Here is a 13,639-nt window from a genome sequence, read left to right as displayed (position 1 = left end):
AAACTTATCTTTTCTAAAAAGAGGGTTTTTAATACATATTTTGCCTATTTCTCTTCTTGAGAGAAACAGAATAAAGTGCATACATGCTCAAGCACGTATGCATGGTGCAAGAAGCATTTTATTCAGGTGAGGTATTGCTAAATTCAAAGCAGTCTAGGGAAACTCATGAATAAATATTGCTTAGGTGCTTGATCTCAGAAAGTACTGTGGTGTTGTAAGGCAAAATCCATCTACCCTCTCAGAAAACTGGGTACACACTGTATAAAGGTGTTTGTGAAGAAGTTTGTCAGCCCAGGACAGTGATGACCTTTAAATACAGGCAGAAGACATTCTCCTTCCTAGTTTTTATCAGCTGTTCTATGAATACACTTTTTTCCATATGCTGTTTTCCAAAATTTCCATTGCACATTCATGTATCACTGCAGGATGTCCTTCAAGTCAGCATTTCAAGCAGACTCACTTTTAGCTTCAGGAGTTCTGGTATGGATGAATGTTTCTCAGAGGTATTGTTTTGCATAAGATAGTTCTTTTTCAGATGAGTTTGCTTCAAGAGCAGCATGATGTTTTCTGTGGGAGGATGAAAACAAAAGTTACTTGAAGCAAAAACACCAGACTTGCAGAAACTTCATAGATGGGGATATTGGCACTTTTACACCAACGCCTACCGAGCATTGTTAACTTCTACAACACTCAGTTGGCTCAGGACCTCTGAAATCACAGTCCAAGATCTGGATTGTAACCTGCTGATCCAGTCTGAGCTCGGGAAACCCACTCCACACTATAAACAGGACTTCCAACAGTGAGCTTCAGAGCACGCTTGGTATCTCTATTCTGTCAGCAGATAAACCTCTGAGGTTTTGCAATAAGCATATATCATGAATATCTATTTGAAATATCGTGTTAGCTCTCAAAATAACTGCTGTCATCTTAAGGGTACATAAAGCTTGGAAGGGAAAATAGGTTTCTATTCGCAAGGATTCGTTATCTGAGTGTCAGCAACCTGTCATCACATAGAGAACAGCACACGTGCCTTTGGTATATAGCTGGATGGAAAACACATCCCCAACGTGACAGAACTCAAACAAAGAGGAGTCTGGCTTCCCAAAGTCTCGCAGCTGCAGTTAATTGCCAGCAGATGAAAACATGTAGCACTATTCCTTCCCACCATTACACAGAACCCTTTGAAAAGTCAGGCACAAACATATTGCAGCTGAGGTCCCACAACATTAATGAAATCATGATTACCTGCCAATTCGCTGTCTTCAACTTCAGTGGCATTTATTAAACACATCAGGTAAGGGTTATAGCTGTTATTTGCTGTCACTTGTAAGATGGTGCTTTCAAATTCTAAAAACAGAAACCTGAAAAAAATAAGGTAGGAATTTAAATCAGCTTCTCCTTCAGAAGCAAGGTATATTAGTGAGCAACCTGTCAGCTGCGCAGATGCTGCTCCTTGGCAGCTGTAAATAAGCATCCCAGATGAAGCCATGCATCTCTCATGACATTTCCTAAGTGGGTACCCACCCAGTTTTATTTCATCCATTATTTTTGCCATTATATCCCAAAGCTGTCATTCACTCTCAAACAGTAAGTAAAAGAAAACATGCTTGAAAGGTTCACTGTGGATGCAATAGGAAAGGCATGCTTACAGGAGGCTGAGAAAGAAAAATTAAAGAGTCAAACCACAAAGAAGGGATTCCAAAAAGTTTACCACTGGTGGCAAGCAATCCTCCTACAGGATTCTACTTCCACTTTCAGCTGTATAGCTCAGACAGATTTATTGACTTTGATTTAATCTACATTGCCTCTGGTGTTCTGAATTATGGTGATTTCAGACCAAAATTGCTCCAATGGAAGAGATTAATCTTCTCGTAATGCTGGAAGTAAATGACAGCTGCTACTCACAGCAAATAAAAATACAGCATCCAAAATCCAGACTCACCGTGTGACCAGAGTGGTGGGTGACAGGGTCTGGTCACTTTGAGTCCAAGGGAGGGTCTTGCTGTACAGGGTTTCTGCCATGTCAACGAAGTGATGAGCGACTATGTCGAACACAGCATCCAAAACAGTTTCATTGGAGAGAGAAGCTGAGCTGGAACTTGTACCGAACTCATTTAGCAGATCAGAGATGTTCAGCAACTTAAGAACATACTGACCAGCTTCTATGATGTCTAGAGCTGATGTGTTGTTGGTAAGGTCATTTGCTACCGCTTCCAGTAACATTGCAAAGGCAGCCACTTCAGCTAGATTCCTTTCACCGTTCAGTGATCTGTCAACCACATCCCACATGCTTGAGAAAGAGCTCAGTTTGCTGAGGCTGTATGAATCTTGGAATCTCTGCAGTATGTCATCCACGCGAAGCTCACTAGGAGCCATGCTGAAGAGCATGGACAGGTTATTCCAGCCTATTGAGCTGTCAGAGACATTCAGGGAACTGAGTTCTGTCTCATTCAGCACAAAAGGAAGGAGCACACCACCCATGTCCTGGACTGGGATGGGGCACGAGGCATTGCTCTGCAGCAGCATCTCCAGGACAGCAGTCAGAGCTCTTGTCTTCTCCTCTACCCAAGGATTTTCCACCTCAGAGACAAGCTTTAGTTTGGAAAGGAAACGCAGGGAAAACTGCAGAGACTGGATGGTGCACGACAGCTCCTTGGAAAAGCGTTCACTGCTGTTCTTGTAGACAGCAGCAAAATCTGGAGACAGTTTCAGGTTCCTTATGGCGAGCTGGAACAGTTCTGTGAAGGTCTCATTGGGCACGGTTCCACTCTCAACATCCATGGAGGCAAAGAGGTCTTTGCAGGGGCTTGTGGCTAAGGACTCACGTACAGTGACGTTCTCAAAAAGCATCCCAAGTGTTATGTGGAGCACATCCTGAGCAGAGCAATTCTGGATTGTTCTGGAACTGCTGTCTCTACTCTCAAGGAAAGGGCTCAAGGCTAAGAACATGAGATCCACTGCTTTAGCCTCTAGTGAAGCACTGTGTGGTAAGGAAGACTCACTGAACTCCTTTTGCAGCAAAGGACGGAAGAAATTATAGACAATATCTATTTTTTCTTCAAGTGTTTTATTTAAGTTTGTGTCATGAAGGACTTTTGTTCCTGCTCTCCATGTTTCAAACAGTCTTTGGGTATAGTTGCTGTAAGAATCCAGTGATAGGTTAACAGTCCCAAGGTCACTGATATTGTAACCTTTCAGCATATCTTTTAACATAGAGATGCTCCTTTGTATGGCTTGTGAGTACATGGTTCCCCTGGAGTCATCTTCATCATACAGGTCGAACATGGAGGAAATAAAGGTCATTATCTGCTTGAGTTCTTTACTGAAAGGAAGTCTGGAGTCATTTTTCATGGTAGTGAACTGATTTTGCAGTATATCAAGAAGTGATTGGAAAGTAAGACTGTCTGTGCCATCCCAGTTCATGGACTGAACAACTTCACCAATGTGGGAGAAAGCAGGAAGTTCATTTAACTGCCTTCGATGAGGGGAACTCTGAAGCTTCCACATTAACTTAGACAAAGAAGAGATCAGCAGATAATGATCACTACTATTCACCTTTGCCACAGCAGCAAGAAGCTTCTCAAGGGAGAAGAACCGTTCTGTGAAATTTTCAGAAGTTATAGGGGTCAACAAGAAGTCAGAAAATAATGCCAATACTTCTTCACTTGTACTGGGATAATTTTCTATGTCTTCAAGCAAAATTGCATGAAGTGCAATCATTTTGATAACCTCCCATGTCTTCTCTGCATTAAAACGAGTGCTGTTTAAGATGAGCTGATTCCAAATCACTGCAGCCATAGATAAAATATCTTGATTTACCTTTCCTTGAGGATTAGTGTAAAACAATCCTTCGCCACCTATCTCATACAGTGGGCTCATTTCTTGAAGTATTCTCTCCAATTCCAGTGTGCCGTTTGTGGCAGAAGTTGAATTGAAGAAGTGTTTTAATAAACTATAATAATCGTTCAGATTTGAGGATTTCATCGCCTCAGAAGAATTACCAAAAATTCTATATCCTAATGCTTTTCCAGGAGCAAGCCCCAAATCCACAAGAATTAGGGCTTTTTTCACCATTTCCAGGAGTTTCACATATTCACCCACTTCTGTGAGGTTCCATTTGGTGGTCAGCACCTTGCCAGTGGCACGCCACAGACGCAAAACATGTCCCCACTCAGACCTGAGGGAAGCATTTCCACCAGCCTTTAGTACTTCATTTATACTGCTGTTCCAAGTGGAAATAGTTGCTAACAGATGAAAAAACACAGGCACCCTACGCCAGCCTGCTGAGCTGTCAGAGACATTCAGGGAACTGAGTTCTGTCTCATTCAGCACAAAAGGAAGGAGCACACCACCCATGTCCTGGACTGGGATGGGGCACGAGGCATTGTTCTGCAGCAACATCTCCAGGACAGCAGTCAGAGCTCTTGTCTTCTCCTCCACCCAAGGGTTTTCCACCTCAGAGACAAGCTTTAGTTTGGAAAGGAAACGCAGGGAAAACTGCAGAGACTGGATGGTGCACGACAGCTCCTTGGAAAAGCGTTCACTGCTGTTCTTGTAGACAGCAGCAAAATCTGGAGACAGTTTCAGGTTCCTTATGGCGAGCTGGAACAGTTCTGTGAAGGTCTCATTGGGCACGGTTCCACTCTCAACATCCATGGAGGCAAAGAGGTCTTTGCAGGGGCTTGTGGCCAAGGACTCACGTACAGTGACGTTCTCAAAAAGCATCCCAAGTGTTATGTGGAGCACATCCTGAGCAGAGCAATTCTGGATTGTTCTGGAACTGCTGTCTCTACTCTCAAGGAAAGGGCTCAAGGCTACATGCAAAAACTCCCAGATTTTTGCCTTCAGTGATGCACTGTGCTGTACGGAAGACTCACCAAACTCCTGCAGTACAAGACGTGTTAAGTTATAAACAGAATTAAAAATTTCTTCAGTGGAAGCTTCACTGGCATTTCTATAGTGGAGGATTTTCATTCCTGTCCTCAGAAGTTCAGAAAATCTCTCAAAGGTTTTATTGTCAAAATTAAAGAACAGATCTATATATTTTAATTCACTGATATTATAATTGAGTTGTAAGTCTTTTAATACATACAAGGTCTTTTGTATGGCTTGAGTAACTAGTGAGATATTGGCTACTTTGGAGTTTCCCCCATCAAACTCTTTAAACACAGCAGTTAAAAATTCAGACAGTTGACCAAACTGTTCACTGCGAAGACTATTTGAATTATTAACCATCTTTTTAAAATGGCTGTTTAATACCTCTAAAAGCTGCCCATAGGCTACGATGCCTGTATTACTCCATTTCATTGATCTCAGCTTTTCACCGAGGCGCCAATAGCTATTAAATTCACGCCACCGCGATTCACCCATGGAGCTCTCAACTTTCCGCATCAGCTCCAACACAGGCAACAGTAGGTACTCATAGCCTATGTTTTCATTTGTCATTATAAAAAATATCTTTTGGAGAGCTAGGAGTTGGTCTGGAAGGTTTCTGTATGACACAGGTTTAAGAAGATAATCAGAAATCAAAGATGGCACTTCTTCCATTTCACCAAAACGATCTCTGAAGTCTTCCAGAAACGATATCATGCTAGTGGTGAGTAGCATTTTGAGAGCGTTCTCAGTTTGTGCTGTACTAGAATTAGAATTATTTAACAAATCTGGATTCCAAATCATTGTAGCTAATTTTAAAGCACTCTGAATTTCCTTCCACTGTGTCATTATATTGAAAATGGAAGTCCCGTGAACATCGCTCCATAATTGCTGTGATGTGAAGTTATAGATTTCATCAATTACTTCCTTATTATATGCTTCCTTTAATTTATAATTGTGATGTGGATTCATTCCCAGTTCAAGAATTGCATACAATTTCTGTAATGTTTCATTCCTGAAATTTCTGAATAGATTTAAGCTTTTTAATTCACTTCTATTCATTTTTTTCTCAAAGCCTTTTAAACGACGTAGAGACTTTTGTATGGCTTCTAAATCATCGGAATTAATGGACCTCTTGGAGACTTTTCCACCAATCTCTGGTAACTTTATTTTTCTGGAGGGGAAAAAAGAGCATTTTAGTGAATATGAAATCAATGCAAGTGGAAATGTGAAGTGATTTAGAGCAAAGAACATAGATTTGAGTTACACTGTTAAATATCCCTTTAGTCAATGCCTTACCTCAGAACTTCTTCCAACTGTGATCCTAAAGTCCACTTATCTTTCCAGTTAAAGTGATTACAAATATATCTGATCACCAAACTTTTCTCTTTATCTACAACAAACAGATACAGATGATATTCATATTAGTCTGGGAAACTGAGTAGAGCTTCTTGGCAAATCTGCCTCATGAAATACGCACGTATGCTGTTAGGCTCCTACAACATGATCAAGATCCTAGATAGAATTGCTCCTTCAGGGTGGAAAGTCAGGATACCATCTGCCACTGTAGAAATGATTTTCTATCTGAGAAACAGTTCAATGGCCTTATAATTTGAGTGCAGAGATCTCCTACGTCCTGATTTAGGACCCCCTTCCTATCACTAATACAGTACAAGGCCTATTACTGGATTTCTCTCCAGATTTTTTACTACCTGCACCTGAGTTTTGACCTTATCATCTACGTCTGCCAGAGTTATTCAGACTCATCTTAATATCCATATACAGTCCAGGCCTCTCACCCTCCACATCTCCATGTCTTCCCCTACTTGCTTCATTAGTCTGCTTTCTTATTCACCCCAAGTACCACCACCTCAGCCAACCAACAAGAAGAGAATGGATGGCATTTACAACCTGTCCCTGGCAGCAACTACACGTTGTTCCTTTCCCTTGCCCACTCATATTATCTCAGTCAAGAGGTGGATGTCTCTGCCTCTTTCAGTAAACTGAAAGGGAATGGAGTAGAGGAACGGCTACTCATGACTTCTACAAGTCCAGTCTCAATCCCTACCCTGGTATAGCCACAAGTTTGACAGAGTTTACAACTACAGTCAGGTACTGACAAAAAAAAACTTAAGGTAAAAATTACTGCTCACCACTTCTCCTGAGACTGCAACTCATGCAACTCATGTTAATTCATTACCTCTTAACAAAACCAAGTTTTTTTCTATTTTACTTCTTTTTTTTCTTTAAACTTTTCCAGTCAAAATGAGGCACTTTATTCACATTTGTAAAAAGTTGAAAGGAGAATTCATTATGCTGAAACTTGAACAGCATGCAGTTGGTATGGTTACTTATTAGCCTGCAGTTTGCTTATCCTGGGCACCACAGGTTTTCAGTAGAGATATGACTATGTGGAGGAGTCTTACCTTGCTCCAAGCAATCCAGGGAATGTGGGGGATCTGTAACTCCATTTCTAACAGTTTTGAATCTATCATCGGCAACAAGCGATGCAGAGACATTCTGAGCTGCCAGCACAACACTAAAGGGAAAAAAAAAGCACAAGGAAAATAAATAGTGGTTGCAGGTTTATGAGAAGAAATAAAGCAAGTGTTCAAATAGGAAACAGCTGAAGTAAAGCCTATCATTCCTAAAACTTCTGATTGAAAAGACAACGCTCCTACTTTTCAGTAGCTTGATCATGCACAAAATACAAAGAAAAAGGGCTTGGAAGGGAAAGCCATGGTGGAATATTGGCAGAAATGTGAGTATTGCATTCATTGAAAGCATTTATTCAAAGGATTATGCAAAATCTACAGACCACTTCAATTCTCCTAATAGGGCTCAGAACACAGGTGTTACACCACCCCTGTGATTCACTGCTGTGGGTGAATCTCCTCCTAAGAGAAAGCAAGAGGCAGAGCAGACAAAGCTCCTGGAAGAACAGGCTCCTTGGAGATAGTATTTGCAGGTGGAAGAAGCAATCACAAGTACATAACTTCTACCATTTCAATTTTCCTTCTTTCCTCTTTTATACTGCAATAACCAGGCTTTCAGGAAAGTAAGGATTATATATTTTTTTTCAGTCTTCGGAGAGAAAAGCTGACAATCAGGCACACTGTATCACAGAGGAAGGTATTTAAAAGCTTGCCTGCACAGGGTGTGAAGGTTACTGAAAACTTCAGGGTGATTATTAGTCCCCTTTCCTCCAATACAAAGAGTGGTTCTTCACTCTAGGTAAGGCCACCATGGAATGCACAATCCCTTGCCTGCCTGAAGTTCTGCTGGTGATGCACACAACACCTAGCTGAGCTGATGCTAGTGGCATGAATACACAGAGTGGTTTGTGGGAACAGACTGCTAGTGAGAACAGAGCACCAAGGATCTCATTTCTTCTCATTTAACATAATGCCTCCATGAAGGTTTTGTGGACTTCGAGCTCACAGTTCCCAGTTTGCAGAGGTGCTTGTTAGCACCTGTCTGAGGTGGAAGAAGCTGCTGTTATAAATGACACCTTTAGTTGAGCACAGTTTCTTGTCTTCCACATTTCCACATCATCTTGATTATTATTTTTTTTACTACAGAAAATTCCCTTCACAGCACGTCTTCAGGAGGTCAGAACTGCCTGAGAAAAGACACGGCCAGGCCAGCTGAGGTGCTCTTTTGTAAGCATCATTAAAAATACCATTTGCACAATCCATTTGCAGTAACTCTTTACTCTTGCATTTACACTGCCCCATGCTAGGCATAAAAGCACTGCAGTCCTGGTGGTGAAATTCTCTGTGCCTCTCTGTTGTGCCTCTGAAAACTTTGCCCAACTCTGCAGTCACGAAGCAAAGCAGAGCAGCATAGTAAATATTAATTCCTCCCAGGCACTCAAACTGCTGGTTTCTCAAGCTTGATACTGCAAGCACATAAGTGTGAACAAATACAATAATCTTGCAACTGAAACAGCAGCATGGACAAAACAGAAGTGAATAACATTAAAATGCTCACCACACTGCAACGGACTCCTTCAAGGATAAGGTCATTATAGCTTACAAATAGTTCTCATGATGCAGTAAGGCAAATTACCTGGATACTAGACATAAAGGTTTTTAAATGCCTTGGCAAGATGCTAGTGATGAAAAGTGAGCTCCTCTAAGCCTGATCAGAGCGATGAAGTTTCTATAACCTCTTTTGACATCTTTGCCCAACTGCTCATATGTATAAGAAAACTAAAATGTCTGAAGAGTTTTTGTTGCTTACATTTCTCCATCTGTCGTAACAAAAGCAAAATTCAGAATAATTTCTACCAAATGCAGTCACACAGTCAACAGATGGATAATTTGGTACAGACTCCCCCAGTCTCTGGGGTCACTCAAGACTACTACAGAAAAGTGAGAGTTCAGCCCAACTAGGCCAGGAAAGGCATCCCAAGGCTAAGCCCATTTTAGATGAGGTTTTTAAAGTCCGGCCTACAGACAGCATTGAATATTTCAGCACAGTTAGTTAATGCAGTTAAGCCTGCTCTGTTTTCTCATATAACTATTGAGCAAGAATATAACTGGTACTTTCCTAAAGTCAAATGCATTCAAAGCCCTGTATGAGAAGAACCAGGCTCCCTCCCTTCTCTGCTTCCTTGGGACTCATTTTGAAGGATAAAACAGCAGTGAATCTCTGGCTTCCCTACAAATACTTGAGGTGTTCAGAGCCACTTGAATTCAGCTCTATAGCTGCTGGGAAGGAAGTGGCTAGCTGCCATTTCAGCAGAACAACAATCCAGCAATGGCAGCTTTCCTTCAGTGAAAGACAGGGGGTATTGCTCACCACTTTCTATACGTGTGGGGTAAATAACTCCCAAGGATGGTACTCCGCAAAGAGATAGTATAGGGGATGGTATATTTTAAGTAGTTCTATATAAACAGTATACAAATAATACAAAAGAGAAGATGGCTCACCTTTAGGATGACAAGGCTCGCAGGGGACTCCACGTGGGAGGGATCTCCAAGAAGAGATCCTTCCCTGGTGGTGGTCAGCCCTTAAATGGGGTTTGGGAGAGGTGGAACCAGGCTCCACCCCTTCCACTCACACAGGTATATCACCTTCACCTGTGCCCCCATGGCTGACTTGGTGCTCACCTCAGGTGACCAATCAGTGGTTCAGGCCGTGATTCAGCAGTTCCCATACAATATGCGTATGGAAGTGTCTCTAAGTAGGATGGAAGACAACTAATAGATCATATCAAGCTTCCATTTAAAAAGTGAACAAGAGTCATGGAAAATCAAAACGCTGCTAGCTGTTCACAGAAACCTTTAGAAATGCATTAATGGTGCCATGCCATTGCCTAACTCAATTATGCTTAAGTTAATGCTCTTCAAGATGAAAGTGATACGTCCTTAGTGTTCAGCACAAGCCCATCACTCTTCGGTGCCCCTCCTGGCATCATCTTTTTACCTGCTTGCATTCTGAAGAAAATCAAATATGTCTTGGAGTTGCATGCTGCCTTGAAACACATCGGGAGCCAGCAAAAAGAGATGCCACAGGGAGGTGTCATTCTGCACTTGGGAGACGAGCGTTAGAAATGAGACCATTTCGTTGACAAATACTGCTTGGTACTGTGGGTTGTGTTGCACCTTAAAAAAATAACAATGCAAGAAATTATTTAAGCAGAAGAACCCTCGTTGCCAGTGCACTTTTACACAACTCTACCAACAGTGCATTCAAAGGACTCTAGTGACAGGCAGTAATTGAGAGAGTGACTGTGCTTTACCTTCACACCTCAGGTTGCTCAATAAATTCTGTTTAGACAAGCCTTAAAACTCAGAATGTCCTAAACAGTCCAAAGACTAGGAACGCAAGAAAAATGAATACCAATCCTCACACTGGCAAAAAAGAAGGCATTACCTTTAAAGGATCCATTGGGTTTAATTATATAGCTTTCCCAAAGACAAGTGCTGCTTCAGTCCTGAGTTGTTGGATCAAATGCAGGAGTTATTGGATGAAGTTATATAGCTGATGTAATACAGAATGAAATTTACAGCCTCCCTTAGCTTTAAAAATCCTTATTTGTGCCACATTCTCACATTGCTCTATCTACTTGTCACTGCAGGAAGCAAACAAAGCTGAGAAACAAAAGCTATGGTGAGGAACTCCTAATGGCCACTATTTGGTAGCTGGCTTTCCTTGCCCTTCCCAGAGATCTGTGTGTTCGTACTAATCCTGTTCACAAAAACATACACTATATGTACTTTGGTATAGGGATGTGCTATTCTAAGCCAGGTAGGGACATGTGTCTCCAAAACACCACGCTGAAGTGTGTGAACTCACACAGCCCCTGACTGCAGACATCAGGAAAAGTCTCAGGCACTCACCTGAGACAACTGCCTTCTGAACTCTTGGGTAAAGGACTTTAACAGCGATGAGTCAGTAAAGCAGAACGTCCTGTGGATGTTGGCTGCCATCTTCTCTTCAGTGAGACCAGGAGCTGGTATGTATCGTGACAAGATCTCACACAGAATGACTTTGAGATTTGCTCTGACTGAATGCCGTGTCTTGCTCTAGAGGGTATAAGGTTAAAGAAATACACTCTGGTTTCTGCTTAGAGAATAATTAATGTACCACAGAATTTAACAGCACGCCCACAATAACTGTATTCCTCTTCCCAGAATAAAGTATATTCAGACAATAAAAGCCATATATTGGTACACTGAGCTTTTAATTCTTTACATAGAACTACACATACATGTTCAGATACAGCTATTATGCAAATACTGACTTACCTTCCCAAAACTAAGGATTTTGTTGAGCACGTTGATGCTAGAACTCAAGTTGGATGGTGATGAAATATTCCATAGTGTGTGTTCTCTGTGAGATACCGAATCCCTGAATGCTGCAAGAACAGTTCAAAACACTGTATTTCACATAATGTCTTTTAATCTCTTTGCTACATCAAACCAGGACACAGGTTACCTAACTGACTACGGCTCAGGGCATGCCATCATTAATCTGCCTCCAAAGGTACAACCAATGGTAGCCTGTAATCATTTAATATTTTTTTCTGAAGTAATTAAGTCCTGGATTACGTTGCTTCCTTCTGGTAACTTCTGAAAATTAAATGTGTTTAATGATTTGCTTGTGGTTCAGTGTTAATTTCTGCCTGTTTTTTCCAGTCAAACAGTTCTCCCCCCCCCCTCAGGGAGAGACACGGGCAGCCTTACAAGGAAACCCACACAACCTCAAGCCTAAAGCCCCATTAGGGTGAGCTCTCCAGACAACCTTGGCACCAGTGGGTGGTACTCATTACTCAGGAACAGCTTAGACACAGACTTAGAGCACCGCTGCCTGCGGTGGCACACTGCCAGGTCACCAGCTGATGCACACCAAAGCCAACATTTGCACTGAGCAGCCTCTGAAAAACACACAGCTCCGTGAAACCAAAGGAGCCCTGCCAGTTTACATCAGCCAAAGCTGTGACTTATGATTTTTATTTTGTTTTCTAAATATGAGGTAAAACTGAGTTCTTTCTTGACCGTGGCCATAAACATGAGTTGATAGTTCCTATAACCACTCATTGATTTTTCTCCCTTGTGCCCCTGTGTTCAGCTCCTTTCGTGTGCTGCCTTTTTGTGCCCATGCCCCAAGGAGTGAATGCACTGGCAGGAATGCTAATTGGAACGCTGAACAGCCACAGAATGCAAATCTGTAATCATTCATCTGATCGTGAGCTCCCTGGCAAAAGGACCATTCATCATGATGACTTGTAGGTAGTACTAGCCATGACCACAAATAAATAATAACTGTAATGATTTTACTGAAAATTTAAGTCTGAAAGTTCCTTCAGGAAAGAAGAAACGCATCAGAGAAGAACAGCACCAACAATAAACATCCACTGGGGCAGAGGGGATGACTTGTTTGCTGGATAAATATGAATAAGAAATGCTTTTGAGAAAAAAAATCATGAACCATTCACAGACAATTTGCGGGCAGTAAAAAGGCAATATTCCATAAATAGCCAGGTCTTTAATTAATGTCCAAACAGTCTGCCATCTCACATCACTCCCGTGAAGTGCAACAATTTAACCCTGCTTTGTTGGTCAGACTCCAGAATTCTTTTCTACAGTTACTTGTCATGATTCCCAAGATTCTGCACTGACATCATAACCCCAGACACCTGCCTGCACATGATTCATTTTAGCACTGCTCTATGAACTGTATCTGTGTTGAGAAAGGCCACCCTTTAAAGATCAGGGCTTGGCACACAGTGGTGAATAACCTACCCAGTGAAGCATTCCTGCTCTCTGGAACCTCAGCGCTCCATGGCGATGGACGGTTGTCCTTGGACACTCTTGATGAGCTTCTCTGCTTACTGAGGGAAAGAAGAAAAAAAAAATGAAGACACCTGTGAAAATTCAGTTTCATATGATGAAGCTTAACTGCAGTGTGATGCAGGATGTGTCTATAGCAGAATCTCATGGTAGGTGTGTTGAAATCTTGGTTGTGTAAATGCTGAGTTCTGTCTAGAAGACTGGTAAGTATTTCGGGAAAGCACACTGCAGTGCTCTCAGATCCTCAGTAGATGCAGGGAATTGCATTCATGCCTGATATGCAGGGACAGCAAAGGCAGCAAGGAGTGCCAAAGCAACCCTGACACACAACTGCTTTCCAAAGCAACCCTGACACACATTTTTGGTCATCTAGTCTTAAAGAAATTCCCATTTCTCTCAGAGAAGGCTTCATTGTATCCCCCACTAACACACGCTCAGGAGAAGAAGCAGTGCAGAATTTCGTG

General features: G+C 41.8%; 1 protein-coding gene across 1 annotated transcript in view; it reads right to left on the bottom strand.

The window, feature by feature from the left end:
• ABCA12 (ATP binding cassette subfamily A member 12) overlaps positions 1-13,639 on the bottom strand; it is a 72,314-nt gene that overhangs the window by 42,189 nt on the left and 16,486 nt on the right. The window contains exons 4-12 of the mRNA XM_065751381.1: positions 13,128-13,216; positions 11,631-11,740; positions 11,223-11,408; positions 10,306-10,484; positions 7,299-7,411; positions 6,172-6,265; positions 1,943-6,046; positions 1,246-1,361; positions 461-567 (exon numbers count right to left, since the gene is read on the bottom strand). Of these exons, the coding sequence (XP_065607453.1) occupies positions 461-567; positions 1,246-1,361; positions 1,943-6,046; positions 6,172-6,265; positions 7,299-7,411; positions 10,306-10,484; positions 11,223-11,408; positions 11,631-11,740; positions 13,128-13,216 (5,098 nt within the window). The remainder of the gene's footprint in view (positions 1-460; positions 568-1,245; positions 1,362-1,942; positions 6,047-6,171; positions 6,266-7,298; positions 7,412-10,305; positions 10,485-11,222; positions 11,409-11,630; positions 11,741-13,127; positions 13,217-13,639) is intronic.

This window comes from Cyrtonyx montezumae, unplaced genomic scaffold, assembly GCF_038088225.1.
Source record: "Cyrtonyx montezumae isolate F1298 unplaced genomic scaffold, pur_monq_1.0 scaffold_7, whole genome shotgun sequence".
In the NCBI taxonomy this organism is placed as follows: Eukaryota; Metazoa; Chordata; class Aves; order Galliformes; family Odontophoridae; genus Cyrtonyx; species Cyrtonyx montezumae.
The sequence above is the reverse complement of the archived record's forward strand: the minus strand, read 5'-3'. Positions and strand labels throughout refer to the sequence as shown.